The sequence below is a fragment of the Chionomys nivalis genome, chromosome 8 (assembly GCF_950005125.1).
Source record: "Chionomys nivalis chromosome 8, mChiNiv1.1, whole genome shotgun sequence".
NCBI lineage: Eukaryota > Metazoa > Chordata > Mammalia > Rodentia > Cricetidae > Chionomys > Chionomys nivalis.
Window position 1 is genome coordinate 2622702 of NC_080093.1, and position 21006 is coordinate 2643707.

Consider the following 21006-nt stretch of genomic DNA (forward strand, 5'->3'; position numbering starts at 1 on the left):
GCCCCAGATGATCACTGTCGAGAGACACTTTATAATTGAAAAAAAATGAAAAAAAGATTAAAATCAAAGTAAGCACTTTTGCCTGGCAGAACTGGCATGAACAAAACTGAGTCAATAACCTGAACACTTATCTTCCTGTGTGTTCATAGGAACTGGGGGTAAGCTACAAGAAAGAACACATACTGGTCAGAAAACACAGACTGGAATGAAGAATCCTGGAATATAGTATCTTCTCCTTTCTCTTCCTTCAGAAAGCACACAAGGACCTCTTAAGTAACAAGATAAAACTTATTCTGTAGATATACATAAACCATCTCTTGATGTCAGCATGTGGACTATTCTGAACCTTTTGTTTACATGGGGATCTGCTACGCAGGTGCCACTCGGGGTTGACTCTAAGATGCCATGGTCAAGTGTAGGGTGGCACATCGACTCCGAGAAGTCACTTGTCCTGAAGACCCTTCTGTGCCAATGTCTGGAAGACAAGCATGCAGTACATAGTCATAAGGGAAAGTGAATTCTTATGTGTAATGATCAAGCCCAAGGCCTTGCACACGCTAGGTGACGGTGCAACAATCTACACATCCAGTCCAAACTCATTTCTTAAAGGGAACTCATGAAATTTACTTAAATTTAACACAGCAATAATTCTTAGGATTTCTGACTCAGGTTTTCCAAAGTTCTTATCGAAAATATGAATCAAATTATAATTGTAACAGTTTGCAGAAAATAAATATAATGCAAAGGGCAGTGCATCAAATTAAAATTGTATTTAGCATTCCCTATGCATGTCTATATTTAGATACATTATAGCAAATACTGTGCTCATTTGTAAGTTAGTTAGACAGTGCTTGCACACAACCTGAAAATGTCTAAAAGGTCTGCGATCATGGGAGTCTATGGTATAAAGGGCAGGGTTAGATGTCGTAAGGGCTAGGCAGATTCCAACACAGCTGTCCTCTAGCAGGACTGTCTCTGTCAAAGGATGGAGGTCTGAATGTGTTAGCCCTCAGTGAGAAGTTGTCCTGCTCTCTGGCGACAAGCCTATGGAGCTGGCTGTCCAGGAGCTCAGAACACCTCATGGTTTACACCCCAACTTGTCTTTCACTTGCTTGCTCTGGGGTTTGCGGAGGTCAAAGCCCTAGTTCCAGGGAATGCACGTCAGCAAGTCCTGCTTCACAGCAGATAAGACAGGGCTGGAGAGCAGGAGAACAAGCAGGGTGAACTTACCGACTCCAGAAACTCTATTTCTGTCTGGAGTGCTTTGCACTTGCTTTCCATCTCATCTTCGCTGTAGAGATCCAGCTCCTGTTTCAGTCTGTTTGAAAGGAGAATCGCTCTCTTAGTTTGATACTACACTTTTACAATTATCTTATTAATACAGAGTGGCAGGTATGTAGCCTCAGAAATTTCACAGAGTATCAGAGTCAGGTTAAAAACAGGAATATTTGTGAAATTTAACCCTCTCGGATTCTATACAAACTATATAAAAATTGTAGAGAAAACCTCTCACAAAGAAAGGTAGATAAAAAAGCAAAGATGAATCTCAGCAATGTAGAAAGTCAGCGTAGGTTAATGACAAGTGCAGAACCAGCTCTCTGCCGAGACGCTGAGTGCACAGAGAGTCATTTGACTTCTCTGATCCTGACTCAAAACTTAAGTTAAAACATTACTTGTGCCAGCTGCTTTTACTTAAAATTAAAGATAACATACAATACTTATATAATTAAATTTATCAGACTGAGAATTAAATATCAGTGTTCATTTTACCAACCGTGTTTTTAAATCTTGGAATAATTTATTAAATAAAAAGGTTACTTTTTGTTTGAATTCAGTGTGGAATGTAGGGAAGAAGTTCTCTTTCATCTCAAGTATAATGGCTAATATTTTTATCCCCTCCCCAACAAAGAAAAACATCACCAAAGCCCTGAGCTGTGAGAGGTAGGACTCCAGAGCCTACCATGGCTGGCTCTGTGTGAAGCAGCCCTGAGGGCAAACACTACAAGCAGGATGTTCTCATAAAGCTCAGCAACTCGGCAACAAGAGGACACCCTCAAAGAGAAGGGACTTAGATCAGAGCCACAGAAACTCTCTTTGAGGGGTGCCTTAACATATTTAGACACATTGACCTTTGCCAGATGGAGATTACATAACAAGCTTGCAGTAAAAAAAAAAAAAAAAAAAAAAAATCACCAAGCCTACTAGTAAGATAATCCAGTATAAGTCACCAGAGACAAGAAGCCAATTATACCCACAACCTTGAAAGAACTACACATTTACAAGGAAAACACAGACAAAATAAGCATAAAAAAACCTCTGATTCTAACAAGCTATTTATAAGAGCTATCCAGTGTGTAATAAAGATATGGAATAGTGCCAACTGTGTCAAAGAGTAGGGACACACCAAGGAAAACACAAGGGGCAGCCAGGAAAGAAGGCTATAGGCCATGGCACACAGGAGAGTAGAGGCAGACAGAGCTCAGTGTGCCAGGCCACTAGAGCTACACAGTAAGTAAGATCAATAAGGAGAGGGAAAGAGAGGACAAGAGGAGATGGGGGAAAGAAACTGGAACTTCAGTGCCCTAGTACAGAATAGTTCATTCGTGTGTGTGTGTATGTGTGTGTGTGATTTTAACCCATATCTTTATACTTAAGATTTTTTAGGTTTGGGGTAGGAAACATATATATCCATATTTGATGGAGGAGTTACTTTCATTTAATAAAGAAACTGCCGTATCAAGAGGGAGGGGGAATGGACTGGGGGGAGGAGAATAGGAGTGGGGATGGGGGAGGGGAGTGGGGGGAGGGGACAATGTGTGGGAGGAGGGGAGGGAAATGGGAAACAGGGAGCAGTTGGAAATTTTAATTAAAAAAGAATAAAAAAAATTTTAATAAAAAAATAAAAAAGAAATAAAAAAAAAAAAAAAAGAAACTGCCTTGGCCCATTTATAGGCCAGCCCTTAGGTGGGTGGAGTAAACAGACAGAATGCTGGGAGAAGTAAGCTGAGTCAGGGAGTCGCTATGATTCTCCCACTCCAGACAGACGCAGGTTAAGATCTTCCCTGGTAAGCCAACTCGTTGTGCTACACAGAATATTAGAAATGGGTTAGATCAATATGTAAGAGCTAGCCAATAAGAGACTGGAACTAATGGGCCAGGCAGTGATTAAAAGAATACAATTCCGGTGTAATTATTTCGGGGCATAAGCTAGCCTTGTGGGCAGCTGGGTGCCGGGGACGCAGCCCCGCCGCTAATATTACAACACATATTACTCTTTAATATGAAAATCTCTTATTTTTTAGCTCACATGTCACCGCTATTTACATTGAATGTAGTTACTTATATGGTGGGATTCAAAATGCATATTTTTTTCTGTAGGTTCCTCATTCCTTCCCCTTCCTTTCAGTCTATAATGGAGTTGCTTATTATCTCCTATATAGATATTTTCTTATTAGACCTACTTATAAATATAAGTGTAAGCTGTATTAATTTTTTAAACATATATTCAACACTGTCTTATCAAACAATACAATACAACTGTACTTACAGGGAAAAATGTTACAGCAATATATTTTCAATTTTCCCCTCAAATTTTTATTCTATTATCATCACAATTTCCCATTTATTATAAATCTAAAATATAGTGCTAATATTTTTCTTTGCTATTTATCTTGTGAAGTGACTTACAACCACAGGGAGATTTTGTATTTACCTTTGCCCAACTGTTTCTGGAGTAACACTACTTCCCATTTGGAATCACACCCTTCCTCCTGAAATATGTATATCATCTTGGTTTTCAGTGTGGTTTGCAATAGCAAGGATCCAATCAGCTCATGTTCACCTAAAACTATACTTATACTTTAAGTGTGAGATGTCGTTACTGTCTTCTGGTTACATCATTTCAGATAAGAGGTTTCATTCCTTTCTTCTCTCCTTTTAGCTAATGTGCCTTTTTGTCTTTCCTTCCTCTGCTTTCCTACATGTCTTCTCTTTATCTCTGTGTCTCAGAGGTTTAAGTATCTGTAGAGAAATTGAATTTTTTGGTGTTGTCTGAGCTTTTTGTATTATGTTTTAAAGTATTTTTGTTATTTTTGTAAAATGTTCTGCTATGACTCTCACATATGCAACTCTATGGGTGGATCTCAAGTATACCAGGTTTAACTGTTAAAACGGACTCCAAAGGCTGTGTGGTGTATCATCCTGTTTACACAATGTGTGGGAAACAATAGCTGGGGTCATTCAGAGAGTCATCGGTTTTACCAAAGAAATTTTCTTAAAGAATAGGAGCCCCTCCCACCTTTTCTTTCATCAGGAGCTTCCTCAGAGCACAATCCAGATCCAGGACCCACCAGAGTCCAGGCCCTTCCAAGAACTCCTTCCGAGTTTCTTAGCAAATGCCTGTTATCTCACACCGGCAATCCAAGTCCTGAAAATCCTTATGATTTCTCAGCTCTGTTATGCACACTAAGCGTTGAAACCCTGTTGATAGGCATCCAGGTGCTGGGCCTTTCTGAGCTCTTTGAATCCCAGTTTTCACCAGGATGTCCTCGGGATTTCAAGGCAGATCAGAATTCCTCAGTGGCTGTCTGAATTCCCAATTAACCAGAGAGCTGTGCAATGTCTCGTTTTGCCCTGAATGGGGGTGCTTAGATTTTGCCAAATCCTCCACATTCCCAGATTAGGACCCCAAATAAATAGACTTTATTATCATCAATAATGATGAAGATGACTTTTTCTCAAATAGGAAGTCATAAAAATGTTAATAATTCTGAGTTAAACCCACTAAATGTGATCACAATAAAAACAAACATGTTTTATCCCTCTTAGTATGATGCAGATTGATCTTGAGGTTCATTTAAAAAACATATAAAAAATTTAAAAACCTCTTAAATTTAGAAAAACAAATGCCTACTGATAAATCCTACTGCTAACCTCTGACAACTAAACAGTGCAGCATTGCACACCAATGGAGCAGGGGAACAACAGACAGGCAGGAACTAAAAGCAAACGGACAGCTAGTGCGTGATGAAGGCAGCACCTCAGTTCCCTGGAGGAAGAAGATGGCTTTTCGATAAATCATGTTGTTACAATGGGGCAACAACCTGCAAATGGATGCAAAACTAAATGGATCTCAAAGGCAAAACTGGATCTATATTTTACAGCATAGCCACTCTAGATGGATCAAATATTTATATGTTAAAAAGCATATAAGACAAGGCAAAAGCACAGGTAAACTGTTGCATCTGATAGGTGTGGGTAGAGCTTTAACTACAGTTCAAATACAAATGTGATTTAATTTAAAAGAAAAAAATTACACTGTGTTAAAAGTTTTCTATAGACCACATGTATAAAATCTAACAAAAAATGATAGTCTAGAAGAAATATTTACTATAGACATCACAAATAAAGGCCAAATCTCTCTACAGAAAAAGACATTTTTCAAAGAAGGTAACATCAGCACTCAACAGAAATGGGGTGGCACTAAAGAGGCAGTTCACAGAATGACACGCAGATGGTTCTCAGAGGTATAGACTGTTCTCCTTCACTGGTGACAGAACTTGCAGATGCTTGAACCAAGGACCCTGGCCCTCTTCTATTGGATGGAGCTTCACTACTTGACTGCAAATACTTTTTGCGAGGTAATGAAGAAATAAATGTGCTTAACTGTTAGCTGACATACATTCAAAACATTGCAACCTCAATTGGGGAGAATGAAACACAATTAATTGGTCTATTTCCTTGAGCCCTGCCTTTTTACATTAGTAATATAAAGTACAAGACAACATAAACACAAACATGATATGTAAATCAAACTACTAAAAAACAATCTTTCTGTCCATTCATATGGAATTGGTTAAAGAAACCATAACATATTCATTACAATTATTATTCAACCATAGGAATGAAGATCATTTCTTTCAACAAATGAGTTGATTCTAGCATGCATTATTAAATAATAAGCAGTACAATGCAAAAGATTACATAAACTGTGTTGTGCTTGTTTATCTATTTAATTCTTCAAAAGAAACACAGAAGGATAAGCTAGAAGCTAATAAAAATGGTTAAGCGCTTCAGTGAGCAAGTAACTGAGAAATGGATGGAAAGATGACAATGAAGGAGAGAGACCCCTCTATCTGTCTCTCTTCACATTAACTTTCCAATCATCCTGATGCTTTCAATCCATCCAGTAAAGTTCAACCAACACAGCTAAGGGGGTGAGCCGTTAGTGCTTGACATAAAATAACACTTGAATTAGAGGCTGGGGATGTGATTTGGTAGTAGAACACTTGCTTGGTATAAGCAGGACCCTTGTTTCTATCCTAAGCAATCCTGGGAACATAAACAAGACCCAAAACAGATTAATAAAGCAAAGAAACTAATTCAAGACATGAAAAGAAGTTCAGTAGAGACAAAGATTCTGAAGAAAAACATGGAAGGGAAAACTTCAATAAATCAAACAAAAAATTCAAAAGTGTATACCTTTAATCCCATCACTTGAGAGCAGAGGCAGGTGGATTTCCAGGCATTTGAGGTCAGTTTACTCTTCATATGAATTCCAGGCCAGCCAGACCTACATGCTGAGTGCAGTCTGTTCTCAGGGCAGATGATCCTGGGCTGTACAAGGAGGCTAGCTGAGCATGAGCCTTGAGGAAGCCAGCACACAGTGCTCCTCCACGGTTTCTGTTTCAAGTTCTTGCCCTGACTTCTATCAGTGATAAACTGGAACCTAGAAGTGTAAGCCAGATAACTCTGTTCCTCCCTAAGCCACTTTTGGTCAGTGTTTATTACATTAGCAGAGATGAAAACAGGACAGTGTGTTTCTCTGTTAATTCCCACATTATTTTCTGAAACTGGGTACCTTGTGGCATTAGTCTGCGCAACGCTAGGATTATAGGTGTGTGCCACCATGACCAACTTCCTATACCCCAGCAATTAATGACTGAGTCATCCCCTGCTCCCTGGGCTATCTTTTCTACTTTCTATGATTTTTTTTGTAGTTTGATTTTCTAAATATATTTCCCTGTATTAATTTATATGGGCACTATCCTAAAGCTATTTTACCTTTAATGCTAAAGGAGAAATTCTTCTTTCATATATAATGCTATAGGAACTCCTTCAGCCAGTAGCCTTTAACATACCAGTCCACTTGGGCACGGCCTCCTATACTATAAATGCCGACATAAGGCATGCACTTGCTCTCTCTTCTGGCTTCTTGATTCAGTTCCTGTTCCCTGCAGAGGACTGTGATCTGTGAGTATACCCCTAAATAAATAACCCTTCATTATACTCAATTCTGAGCTAATGTAGGATCATGTTTTACTGTTCATCTTCATATGGTGCCCAATGTGAATCCCAACTCCATGTCTACCAAGTTGACCAGCTTAAAATGTTCAAAAGGTCCACAAACCAGTAAGTCACCCACCCCTGCCTAGCTGGCTTGATTTTACCTACTAAGTGCGTTTATTTATTTAGCAAAAATTCCACCACAGTGGAGCTAAGCAGAGCGAATTAGAATTTCCTAGGTTCACACATGCTTCCTCCTGCCTCTCACTCCACAACTTTCCCTGCTGTACAAAGACTTGTATGGTGCTTGCACAGCTCCAGGTTTGAATTCCTGCTTGCAAGCTCTAGGCTCTTGGATCCAAAAGAGCTCTCCATGTACAGAATTGATTTAATTTCTCTTAAGCAAAAAACAAAGCATATTTGTCAGTATTTAACCAGGCACCAACATGTTGAACCAAAGGAGAGCCAAGCTGTTCCTGCTGCTGCCATTGAGTCTCACCACCATGTGGCTGCAACCACAACACCTGCTGGCCAATAAAGATCATTACATCTACAACAATTTATCAAAATCTCATAAAAAGGTAACTATTTGATTAATAAACAAATCAATAAACTTGAAAGTTATATAATTGAAGACAATATTACCATACAGGAATTTAATAACCTTTTTGCTTTTACTATGAATGGTATTCTTGCAAGGCTTATATGGTTTTTCTGATACATCCAGCTAATTGGCTATTGGGACTTACCTTTCGTTTCCATATCATATCCTTAAAAATGGTTTGATAAGAGAATCAGGCACTTTTTGAAATAATACAGTCTTCATAGACTAACAATGAACAGCTAACTGAAAGGATTAATACCACCAAAAATCAAAAGTTAGATGAAAAAATTAATACTATTGAAAATGGTAACATTAATTTTGTTATAAGAAGGTAAAGGGCTGCGTCCTGCTGCCAGGCTAGCTTACACCTGAAATAACCACACAGAAATTGTGTTGATTAAATTACTGCCTGGTCCATTATCTCTAGCCTATTATTGGCTGTTGAAATATGAGCGGCGGGGCTGCGTCCCCGGCACCCAGCCGCCCGTTTGGCTTTACCCAAAATAATTACATGGAGACTGTATTCTTTTAAACATTGCCTGGTCCATTAGTTTCAACCTCTTATTGGCTAGCTCTTACATATTGATCTAACCCATTTTTAATATTCTGTGTAGCGCCATGAGCTGTCTTACTAGGAAAGATCTTAACCTGCGTCTGTCTGGAGTGGGAGAATCATGGCGACTCACTGACTCGGCTTCTTTCTCCCAGCATTCTGTTCTGTTTACTCCACCCACCTAAGGGTTGGCCTATCAAATGGGCCTAGGCAGTTTCTTTATTAATTAACCAATGAAAGCAACAGATTAATACAAGACCCACCTCCATCAATTGGCTAACTCTCACATCTTAATTTAACCCATTTTTTTTTTTGATCTTTCAAGACAGGGTTTCTCCATAGCTTTTTGGTTTCTGTCCTGGAACTAGCTCTTCTAGACCAGGCTGGCCTCGAACTCACAGAGATCCACCTGCCTCTGCCTCCCGAGTGCTGGGATTAAAGGTGTGCACCACCACCGCCCGGCTTTAACCCATTTCTTATAATCTGTATAATACCACGAGGTCGTGGCTTACCAGGAAAGATTTTAACTAGCGTCAGTCTCAGGCAGGAGCTTCATGGCATCGTGACTCTGCCCTTCTTCCTCCCAGCATTCAGTTCTATCTCCCTGCCTACCTAAGTGCTTCCCTATCAAAAGGTCAAGGCAGTTTCTTTATTTAACCAATGAAAGCAACACACAAACAGAAGGAACTCCTACACCATAATTTTCCAGACAAAATACAATCCACATCAAAGGGTACTGAGAAATTATCTAAATAAACTCAGACTGTTGAATCTGACAATCAAAATCTGTTTAAAAGATCTGAAGTGTTGGAGTATCTCTCCAGGAAGGCAATCTGCACGCTGTCCAATTAATGTCCAAGGATGAGATGTTATCTTTAAAGAAAAAACTTCATACCATGGAGTCACATGTGCAGAATGAGGATCAGAGGCTAGGTGCATCAATGAGATCACTAGAAATATCTACAGGCCATGAGATTCAGGCTTTAAAAAAGAACAATAGTAAAAAGACTTGGAACAACTGAGGAAATTATAAGAGCTGATAAGTAAGGAGAGAAGGTAAAAGGACAGGATTTAATATCACCAGTATGTGTCAGAGTCAGAGGTGGCCTACCCAGGGTTTTAGCTTCCTACCCTATAATCACCTCTGAAAAAGCATCAAGCTCTAAAGGCTCAAAATGATGCAAAGAATGTAGATGGATACCTATAGGCATGAATGATCTAAAAAAATGAATTAAGCAGTAGTATATTATGGCTTGCATTAACCATTTGTTAGGGAGATGGTAAAGACATGGGCTTCCAGCAATAAGACTACCCTACACAATTGGCTTGAATTAGTTTCAGCAGTCTTGGAAGATGGGCCACAACTACTAAGGAAATGTTAGGACAAAAGGCAAAATTTTACAAAAGCAGGGAAACGCAAAAGAACTTGAGACTTCCCTAGATCAAATTCTTAGTGAGGGCACTTATGCTAACCCACAGGCTCAAGCTCTTTATGATGAACAAATCTTGTCCCTATGCCACAAAGCAGCCTTAAATACTTTGGACAGGATTCAAGAACCAGGAAAATGAATTAAATCATATACCAGGGTTAAACAGGACCAGAGAGAACCCTTTAGTGACTTTTTACAAAGATTAACTAAGGCTGTACAAATAGAAGTAACAGACCCAGATGCTAGATGAGTACTTATTGAATCTCTGGCTTTTGAAAATGCCAACTTAGAATGTAAAAAGTTACTTGGGCCTTTAAAGGTTAGATCAGTACCAATGGATGAATGGATCCTGCATACAATGAACATTGAGACATTTGACTATAATACTGAATCTTGGGTAGGAGAAGCAATTTCCAAAGGAATGAAGAAACATCAAAATACCAAATGTCTTAATTATAGTAGGACATCTGAGAGAGGACTGCAGACAAAGAATTCTTAGAAATAATGTCTCCTTTGGGAAAGGTAAAAATAAAAGATCTCAGCCTTCTGGTTTATGCAGAAGATGTAGTAAAGGCTGACACTGGACTAATGAATATAGATCAACAAAAGATTGACAAGGCAACCTGATACCATCAGCAAACTCCTTGGGGGACCTCTTGCAGGCCCCCAAGTCAAATGTGGTTCAGTCATTCCCAATCACTATGGAGGACATATCTCACCAGGAAAATTAAAAAAATCCATTGCCTGCTGTAAAAAACCATACTGTTCCAGATGATGGAATGAACATGAAGGATGAATCAAAATTTCCAATAGGAAACAGGAAGCATATATTTTGGCAGACTTCTATAAATGATCAAAGACTAAATCTAGAAGTGCATATAAATAACATTGTAATTGAGGGATTACTAGACATGGGTGTGGATGTAAGAATCATTACTCCAGAATATTGGTATGCAAATTGGCCTCTTTAAGAAGCAGATTCTCAATTCCCAGGAATTGGAACCCTATCTCAAGATGGATTGAATGCATAGGGCCAGAAGAATAGAGAGGAAGGCTAAAACCATATGTGACTAATATTGCAGTGAATTTATGGTGTCATGACCTGATGCAACAATAAAATACCCAGATTAACATTCCTACAGTCCTGGAAACTCATGTGTCTGGGAAGGATATTATAAGATACTATAAACAAAGGTCACCAGTCATTCTGGCTGTACAAAAACACATAGTAACTAGCAATCCTTTAGAGTGTGACAGAAATCTGAACAAACAGCCCTATCTTTAAAATGTTAACTGAGAAACCAATATGGGTTAAACAATGGCCTTTAACAGAAGAGAAACTGTAGGCTTAGAACAGCTGGTACAGGAGCAAATAGATGCTCACCATATTGAAGAATCAGCCAGCCTTTGGAATTCTCCTGTATTTGTTGCTAAAAAAAAAAAAAACCCTGGAAAATAGATATTGATGACAGATTTAAGAGCTGTCAACAACGTAATTCAACCTATGAGCCCTCTACAATCTGGAATGTCTCTGCTTTGTCTATTACCAAAAGGGTGGTGTCTTATAGTTATTGATTTAAAAGATTGCTGAATAGCCTGACCCTGTGCTAATACTTTGTAAATCAGCTATTGGAAATAATATATAAGCAGTTTCCTAAGTCTATAATTTACCATTGCATGGATGACATTTTGCTATATGATTCAAATGCAGATACCTTAGAAAGAATGTTTGAAGAAGTAAAGAAAGTTTTGCCATAATGGGGATTACAAATTGCTCCTAAAAAAATACAGAAAGGAGATTCAGTCAATTACTTAGGTTATAAAATAGGTTTGTAGAAAATTAGAACACAAAAGGCACAAATTAGGAGAGATTGATTGTGGACTCTTAATGACTTTCAAAGATTGTTAGGAGACATTTCCAGTCTATGACTGACTGCTGGGATAACACCTGATCTAATAGTTCATTTAAACAAAACCTTAGATGATGACAAAGACTAAAATAGTCCCAGAGAATTAACAGCTAAAGCAGAAAAGGAACTGACAGTTGTTGAAATTGCAGGACATTCATGTTGCTAGGATGGATCTGAATCTTAATTGCATCCTAGTCATATTGCCTTCCAGACTTTCTCCTATAGGAATTTTAATGCAGAGAGAAGATATTATCTTAGAATGGATCTTTTTACTAAATAAACCAAGTAAAACATTAAAAACGTATATGGAAAAGGTCTCTAAATTGTTTATAAAAGGAAAATTGAGACTTCATCAACTAGCAGGGGTAGACCAAGCAGAGATTACTGATGAAATTTTAAAAATTATGGGAAGACAATGAACCCTGGAAAAGAGTTTGTGCTATTTTTTAGGAGAGATTAACAGCAATTATCCCAAAAGTGACAGAATTAAACTTATAAAGAGAACTACTTGAATCCTTCCCCACACTGTAAAGGACACACCAAAAACTGGAGACTGTACCTTTTATATTGACTGAAAAGTGAATTATGAAAGAGGCATGGTCAGTTGTTCCTATTCCCGTAGTCCAGGTTCTGTCATCCCCTCAGGCCTGTGGAAGCCCTCAGAGAAGGAGCTGAGTGAGGATAAGGCAGGCTGGTGTGGCTGGCTTCCACATTGTCTTTCCCATGTTTTATGAAACAGCATCTCACTATAGAGCTTTTGCTGGCCTGAAACTCACTATGTAGACTGAGTAGGCCTTAAACTTAGAGACCTTTTTGCCTCTGCCACCTGAGCACAGGGGTTAAAGATAACAATTAGTATATAAACACAAACATATCACTTCAATGTTACATATTATTTGTAAATACAATTTTTTAATTTCAGAGGTAAATTTATAACAGAATACAATTTTGAAATTAATTGAGTCTAACATCAAACTTCCTCTATATTTATGTACAATCTTTAGTAACTGCAGTATGTTCCAAGACTTCACAAAACAGGATATCTCCCAGCTTGAAGCTACATAATCAATGCTGTGGAGACACTTCTGTTAGTGAATAAATAATGAAGTTCTACCAGAAAAGCTGCAGAGTTAACAGAAGTCTTCAACAAAAAGAAAGTTACAAATGATCTTGAAATTAAATGAGAATTTTCATCTACTATAAATGTTTTTAAAAGAGAAAGACAATGTGGATTGGCTTCAAATACAATTATTTGACTATAATTTTGCAGAAACTTCTGAGAAAAGACCTCTTTATGCTTGCCAACTTTGCACTGATTCCTGTAACAAGGAACAAGTGAATGTGTGATACTCTGTAAATGAGACTCATCTCTCTGTTAGGGTTACCACTGCTATCATGCAAGGCCATGGACAGGTGCTGCTTACTGGCTTGTTCTTCATGCCTCACTCAGCCTGCTTTCTTATGGAACCCAGGACCACCAACTCAGGGAAGACAGCACCCAGATAGGGCTGCACTTCCAACATCAATCATTAATTAAGAAAATGTTCTACAAGTTTTCGTACAGCCTGATCTTATGGAGGTATTTTCTCAATCAGGGTTCCCTCCTTTCAGATGACTAGAGCCTATGTCAAGTTGACATAAAATTAATCAGTACAGCAAGATAACATTTCCCATTACTCTGCTACTTATTCTAAATTATGTCAGGAATATTCCTACAAGCAGTTAAGAACATGTTTATAAAAATATACATAGTCATGGTTGTTTAAAAACTGTGTCATTTAAATCATGAAGCTCATCAATTCAAACTAGTGTGGAGAATGTCTATAACACCTAGTCAGACAATGAAACAAACTATCAAGCAGTAAATGTGACACCGTGACCTGACTGTTCTAAATCCATGTGAACACACATGCATCCACATGGTTACCCACATGGACACAGAAAGAAAAATGCATATAACCCAAGGAGGATGTTCACAAAACTTTAAAAAATTGTCACCAGGCGGTGGTGGCACACGCCTTTAATCCCAGCACTTGGAAAGCAGAGGCAGGTGGATCTCTGTGAGTTCGAGACCAGCCTGGTATACAAGAGCTAGTTCCAGGACAGGCTCCAAAACCACAGAGAAACCGTCACAAAAACCAAATATATATATATTAAATAAAAAATTGTCATGCTTCATGCAACAGGGTGATCTTTTACATTACTATATGTTTAAATGTTTTTCTTCAAACAAAATATACTTCCATGTTTTAAATATGCATACATAATTGTGGTAAAATATGTATGTATGTATATAAATGCATATTTATCAGTACATCTGCTACACAGTTTGAGAGTATTTCAACCCCATAGTGTGTTTGTGTATCTTATAAATCTAGGACCATCACCGTGCCTTCTCTGAGCAGCTGAATTGGGTGACCATGGAAGGGGCTTCTGAATGGCTTTACTACCACCTAGAAATGTGCTCAGAGTTTCTCAGTGGCAGAAACAGCTTAATTTTGTGCATTTTTCATTGCAAAAGCTCTTCACAAACCCGCATTATCTTTTAAGTATTCAAGAATGAATAATATCATGTTGACTTTTAGATTTCTTTCTAACGTAAGCTTCAAGTTGTACCAAACACATACAAACACTGGTTATGCAAGATGTAAAATCACTCAGAAAATAAGTTGTTTTTTTTTTTCGAAAAATGCCAAAACACTTAACGTGGTCTGTTTTGTTATTTGTGCTACTTAAAGTGAAGAAGAAAAACCAAAACACTGCCACAGGGGTACATACAAATAACTCCAGCACTTGGGAGGTGGAGGCAAGAGAATAATGAGTTTTGCAGTCAACTTTGGGTATATAATGACATAAGTGTTGTCACATTTTTGCAGTGAAAATTCAGTGACATTCAGTCTCCATCACTGGGACAAGTGTGTGTCAGGCCCCACATACCTGGGCTGTGCTACAAAGAAACACAAGGGGTTCCTAGACTGCTGAAACAGAAGAACACATTACTATAGCATATGAATATAACAAAAGTCTAAGCACTGAGGACAAAAGAAAGTTCTTTTGTTATGAGGAAAACTTTCATAATTCATGAACTCATTCACTTCCCTCTATTTATTGAACACTAGCACCTACCACAGTATATAACTGTAAGTAACACTAGTGCCCAGAGTAAACAAGATCTTTCTTAGTTGGCACAAAGTTTAAATGGACATTGACAAAACAATGTATGTAATTATAAGACAAAATGTACTATAAAGGAAAACTGAAGGACATTACTGGCAAAAAAATAACAGTGGACATGATTTAGAAACAGGAAGGAATATTATCTAAAAATATATTTCAAGTGATAACCTAGGAAGGGCCACTTCTCACCAAGGACAGGTAAGCAGGCAGGTAGAGCAGCCTGAAAACTTGCAGAGGTGAGACAAAGAGTGGGTTACAAAGGTCTTTAGGTGGATGAGAGCTTGGCAGCTTTGAAGTAGCAGAGAAAGAAGGGGCCATACTGAGGTCATTTAGGCCACAAGGACTTTAGGTTTTATTATGTTCGTCAGGAAGCCAATGGATAGCATTAGCAAAAAAGGAATGAAGGGATTCAATTTACCATAGACTGGAGGCTACCAGAGTGTAGGCTAGGCAAGCAGGAAAAGGACTGTGACTGAGATCCAGTGAAAGAGACAAAGTGGTGGCTTGAACTTGGGTAAAAGCAATGAAAACAGAAGTGGAAAATTTCAAGAAACATTCCAGAAGGAATAGTAGCAAACTGTGGGGGTGGATTGGGTGGGTAAAGGCTTGACAGGTTTGAAGTAGCAGAGAAAAAGGGGGCCATAATCCTCATAAAAGAATTTTACACACACATGCATACGTGTGCGCACACCTCCCCCGTCCCACACACACAAGTCTCTCCGCCTAGGGTTTCAGTTAACTAGAGTCTGATCTTCTCATTCAACTTAATCTGAAAATATTAACTGGAAAATTTCAGAAATAAACACTTCATACAATTTAAATAACTTATTGTAGAATATTATAACTATTCTATTTACTATTGGTTATCACTTACTGTACCTAAATTATGGATTAAAAAACTCACAGGAATGTATGTCTCTAAAACCACAGTATATACCAGGTTTAGTCATGATTTAGAAAGTAAGACTGAATTCCCTGTTATGTCCTGTATATTGTGAACTGACATGTAGCATGTTCTGGCCAAAGGAGGGTTTGCCTATCAGCAAGTTTCAGGATACACATTGAAGCAAATGATGCCTTTATCCAAAGCTTTAAAAGCACACTCCCAGCTTTATAGTAAAATCTATTTAACTTAAAAAATACTGTTAGCTCGGCGGTGGTAGTGCATGCCTTTAATCCCAGCACTCGGGAAGCAAAGGCATGCTGACCTCTAAGTTTGAGGTTAGTTTGGTCTACAGAGTGAGTTCCAGTACAGGCTCCAAAAACTGCAGAGAAACCCTGCCTCCTCAAACTCTATTACAGAGCCTCAGTATTGAAAACAGCTTGGTATTGGCATAAAAACAGAGAAGTTGATCAATGGAACCGAGTAGAAGACCCTGATTTTAACCCACAAACATATGAACACCTAATTTTTGATAAAGGAGCTAAATGTATTCAATGGAAAAAAGAGAGCATCTTCAACAAATGGTGCTGGCAGAACTGGTTGTCAACGTGTAGAAGAATGAAAATAGATCCATATCTATCACCATGCACAAAACTCAAGTCCAAATGGATTAAAGACCTCAATATTAGTCTGAACACACTGAAACTGATAGAAGAAAAAGTGGGAAGTACTCTACAACATATGGGTACAGGAGATCACTTCCTACGTTTATCCCCAGCAGCACAGACATTAAGGACAACATTGAATAAATGGGAACTCCTGAAACTGAGTAGCTTCTGTAAAGCAAAGGACACTGTCACTAAGACAAAAAGGCAACCCACTGACTGGGAGAAGATCTTCACCAACCCTGCAACAGACAAGGGTCTGATCTCCAAAATATATAAAGAACTCAAGAAACTAGACTTTAAAATGCTAATGAACCCAATAAAAAAATGGGGCTCTGATCTGAACAGAGAATTCTCAACAGAAGAAATCCAAATGGCCAAAAGACACTTAAGGTCATGCTCAACCTTCTTAGCGATAAGGGAAATGCAAATTAAAACAACTTTGAGATACCATCTTACACCTGTCAGAATGGCTAAAATCAAAAACAGCAATGATAGCCTTTGCTGGAGAGGTTGTGGAGAAAGGGGCACACTCATTCATTGCTGGTGGGAATGCAAACCTGTGCAACCACTTTGGAAATCAGTGTGGCGATTTCTCAGGAAATTTGGGATCAACCTACCCCAAGATCCAGTAATACCACTATTGGGAATATACCCAAGAGATGCCCCATCAAATGACAAAAGTATCTGTTCAACTATGTTCATAGCAGCATTGTTTGTAATAGCCAAAACCTGGAAACAACCTAGATGCCCTTCAATGGAGGAATGGATGAAGAAAGTGTGGAATATATACATATTAGAGTACTACTCAGCGGTAAAAAACAATGACTTCTCGAATTTTGCGTGCAAATGGATGGAAATAGAAAACACTATCCTGAGTGAGGTATCCCAGACCCAAAAAGAGGAACATGGGATGTACTCACTCATAATCGGTTTCTAGCCATAAATAAAGAACATTGAGCATATAATTTGTGATCCTAGAGAAGCTAAATAAGAAAGTGAACCCAAAGAAAATCATATAGTCATCCGCCTGGAGAGGGGAAGTAGACAAGATTGCAGGGCAAAAACTGGGAACTTGCGGGTGAGGTGGCAAGGGGCAAAGGGGAAATGGGAAAAAGGCAACCCACTGACTGGGAGAAGATCTTCACCAACCCTGCAACAGACAAGGGTCTGATCTCCAAAATATATAAAGAACTCAAGAAACTAGACTTTAAAATGCTAATGAACCCAATAAAAAAATGGGGCTCTGATCTGAACAGAGAATTCTCAACAGAAGAAATCCAAATGGCCAAAAGACACTTAAGGTCATGCTCAACCTTCTTAGCGATAAGGGAAATGCAAATTAAAACAACTTTGAGATACCATCTTACACCTGTCAGAATGGCTAAAATCAAAACCAGCAATGATAGCCTTTGCTGGAGAGGTTGTGGAGAAAGGGGCACACTCATTCATTGCTGGTGGGAATGCAAACTTGTGCAACCACTTTGGAAATCAGTGTGGCGATTTCTCAGGAAATTTGGGATCAACCTACCCCAAGATCCAGTAATACCACTATTGGGAATATACCCAAGAGATGCCCCATCAAATGACAAAAGTATCTGTTCAACTATGTTCATAGCAGCATTGTTTGTAATAGCCAAAACCTGGAAACAACCTAGATGCCCTTCAATGGAGGAATGGATGAAGAAAGTGTGGAATATATACATATTAGAGTACTACTCAGCGGTAAAAAACAATGACTTCTCGAATTTTGCGTGCAAATGGATGGAAATAGAAAACACTATCCTGAGTGAGGTATCCCAGACCCAAAAAGAGGAACATGGGATGTACTCACTCATAATCGGTTTCTAGCCATAAATAAAGAACATTGAGCATATAATTTGTGATCCTAGAGAAGCTAAATAAGAAAGTGAACCCAAAGAAAATCATATAGTCATCCGCCTGGAGAGGGGAAGTAGACAAGATTGCAGGGCAAAAACTGGGAACTTGCGGGTGAGGTGGCAAGGGGCAAAGGGGAAATGGGATGAGAAACATGAGAAGGGGAGGATGGGAGGAGCTCGGGGGATTAGGATGGTTGGGATAGAGGAAGGGAGGATACGGGAGCAGCGAAGTATATATCCTAACTAAGAAAGCCATCTTAGGGTTGGCAAGAAACTTGACTCTAGAGGGGTTAGCAGGTGTCCAGGGAGATGTCCCCAGCTGGTACCTTGGGCAACTAAGGAGAGGGAACCTGAAATGACCCTATCCTATACTGATGAATATCTTGCATATCACCTTAGAACCTTCATCTGGCGATGGATCGAGGTAGAGACAGAGTCTCAGTTTGGAGCAACGATCTGAGCTCTTAAGGTCCAAATGAGGAGCAGAAGGAGGGAGAACATGAGCAAGGAAACCAGAACCACGAGGGATGCACCCACCCACTATGACAGTGGAACTGATCTATTGTGAGCCCACCAAGGCCTACTGGTCTGGGACTGAATAAGCATGGGTTGAAACTGGACTCTCTGAGCATGGCGGACAATGAAGGCTGATGAGAAGCCAAGGACAATGGCACTAGGTTTCGATCCTAATACATGAACTGGCTTTGTGGGTGCTTAGCCTGTTTAGACGCTCACCTTCCTGGACATAGATAGAAGACCTTCGTCTTCCCGCAGGGCAGAGAATTTGGACTGCTCTTCAGTATCGAGAGGGAGGGGGAATGGTGTGGGGGGAGGAGAAGAGGAGTGGGGATAGGGGGAGGGGACTGGGGGGAGGGGGCAATATTTGGGAGGAGGGGAGGGAAATGGGAAACGGGGAGAAGGTGGAAATTTTAATTAAAAAAGAAAGAAAACCATTTAAATTGTATGTATAAACATAATGACATATGCTTACCTCAAGCATTCAGCATCATGTTGAGGCTTTTCTTTGACTTTTAATTTTTCTGCCTCTAGGTATTTGGTGGTATAAATGACTTCAGTCTCTTCATCTTTAAGAACTAAACAATTAAGAAAATTTCTATAATCATTTAAGAATTGAACAAAAAGTTATCTTTAGTCATTCATGAAAAACTTTATTTTTTGTGTTGTATGTATATCAAATACATATAAAAATAATTTTTATTTTCTAATTTGACATAGCAATTTAGATAATGACTATCAGCACTCCCCAGGCCTGGTGGTGCAAGTCTGTACTCTCAGCTGTTCAAGAGGCTAAGGCAGGAGAGCTGCAGGTTCAAGACAAGATGGCAGTGAAGGTTACAGCTCAGGGGTAGAGTGCTTGTGTCAGGCCTACACTCAATCCCCACAACTCAGACAAATTACAGCTGTAACACTAACTAATTCAGTTGTGTCTTTTATGCACTACATCTGTAGGACAGCAGAAGCACCAACCACCAGGATAAGGAGTCTTTAAATACCAACCCATCACAGTCCTATGCATAACACTGTATTTGATAGCAGGATAAATGGACTCATGCAGCTTATACCTTTAAGTTTTTTCTGGACAGTAAATAATTCTTGTAACAGTCGACGCTTTTGTTTTTGAAGTTCCTGTAACTGGCCACTGTTCCGTTCCATTGACTTCATTTCTATAAACAAATTATCATCAAAAAGTTACCCAGGAATAAATTTAATCAAAGAGGCTAACAATCTATACACTGAAAACCATCACTGATAAGAGACAATAAAGGCACGACTAAACAGAAACAGCCCTATTCATCAATCAGAATCAATACTTTTAAACTACCCAAATTCCCCTGGGCAATATACACGTGCTATGCCATCCCAACAAAACCTCTAACAGCATTATTCCCTGAAACAGAAAATACAAAACTGAAAAATAAGAAACAAGTGGAAGAAGCATTCAGGTTTTGGTGTAATTAAATATGGCATCAATGATTAACCTTTTGTCCTTCAATAAAATTCTAGGTAGCATATGGTCAATTTAAAGTCCCAACTGGATTCTCTTGATCACCTAAGGAACTGTCTTTAGTAAATTAATCAGCATATATTAATCACCAGTATGATAGGTTAGTTAGGCTAACAAAAGGGGATACAGAAATATTCCATTACCATCAAATAAAAGAAAAACTTCACAACTTCCCAAAATAATAAGAGAGCCCACTTTGTAACTGAAACTGATTCAGGATCACCTCCACACAGTGCCAGGACGTGACTGCAGTTCCCCAGTGCCTCTCAAGTTTCCTCCACCTAAAGCCCACACCTCCCCACTTTAATTTTCCCAAAGACACTGACTGTCCTTAAGACATGTCTCCTAATATTTTAAGTATTTTACTCTTCTGCCATAGATTTTGGACTCCAATCCCATATTCTGTAGGTCTCTGAGTTTTTTAAAGTCTTATTCCCCCTCTATGTATCAGCACTCTCTGGTTGGCTGTTTGTAGCTGAAATAATAAAAACCCAAAGAGAGATATTGGGGTTCATCCTGAAGATCAGAAAAAGCAGTCAGTCATTAGAGAGCTCTTGCCTTTTTGAAATCTTCAGACTGAAAGAGAGTGAGTTC

General features: G+C 38.9%; 1 protein-coding gene across 1 annotated transcript in view; it reads right to left on the reverse strand.

The window, feature by feature from the left end:
- Nucleotides 1–442: 442 nt before the first annotated feature.
- Ccdc172 (coiled-coil domain containing 172) overlaps nt 443–21006 on the reverse strand; it is a 57137-nt gene continuing 36573 nt past the window's right edge. Inside the window, exons 5-8 of the mRNA XM_057777519.1 lie at nt 19970–20071; nt 19378–19480; nt 1231–1318; nt 443–475 (exon numbers count right to left, since the gene is read on the reverse strand). Of these exons, the coding sequence (XP_057633502.1) occupies nt 443–475; nt 1231–1318; nt 19378–19480; nt 19970–20071 (326 nt within the window). The remainder of the gene's footprint in view (nt 476–1230; nt 1319–19377; nt 19481–19969; nt 20072–21006) is intronic.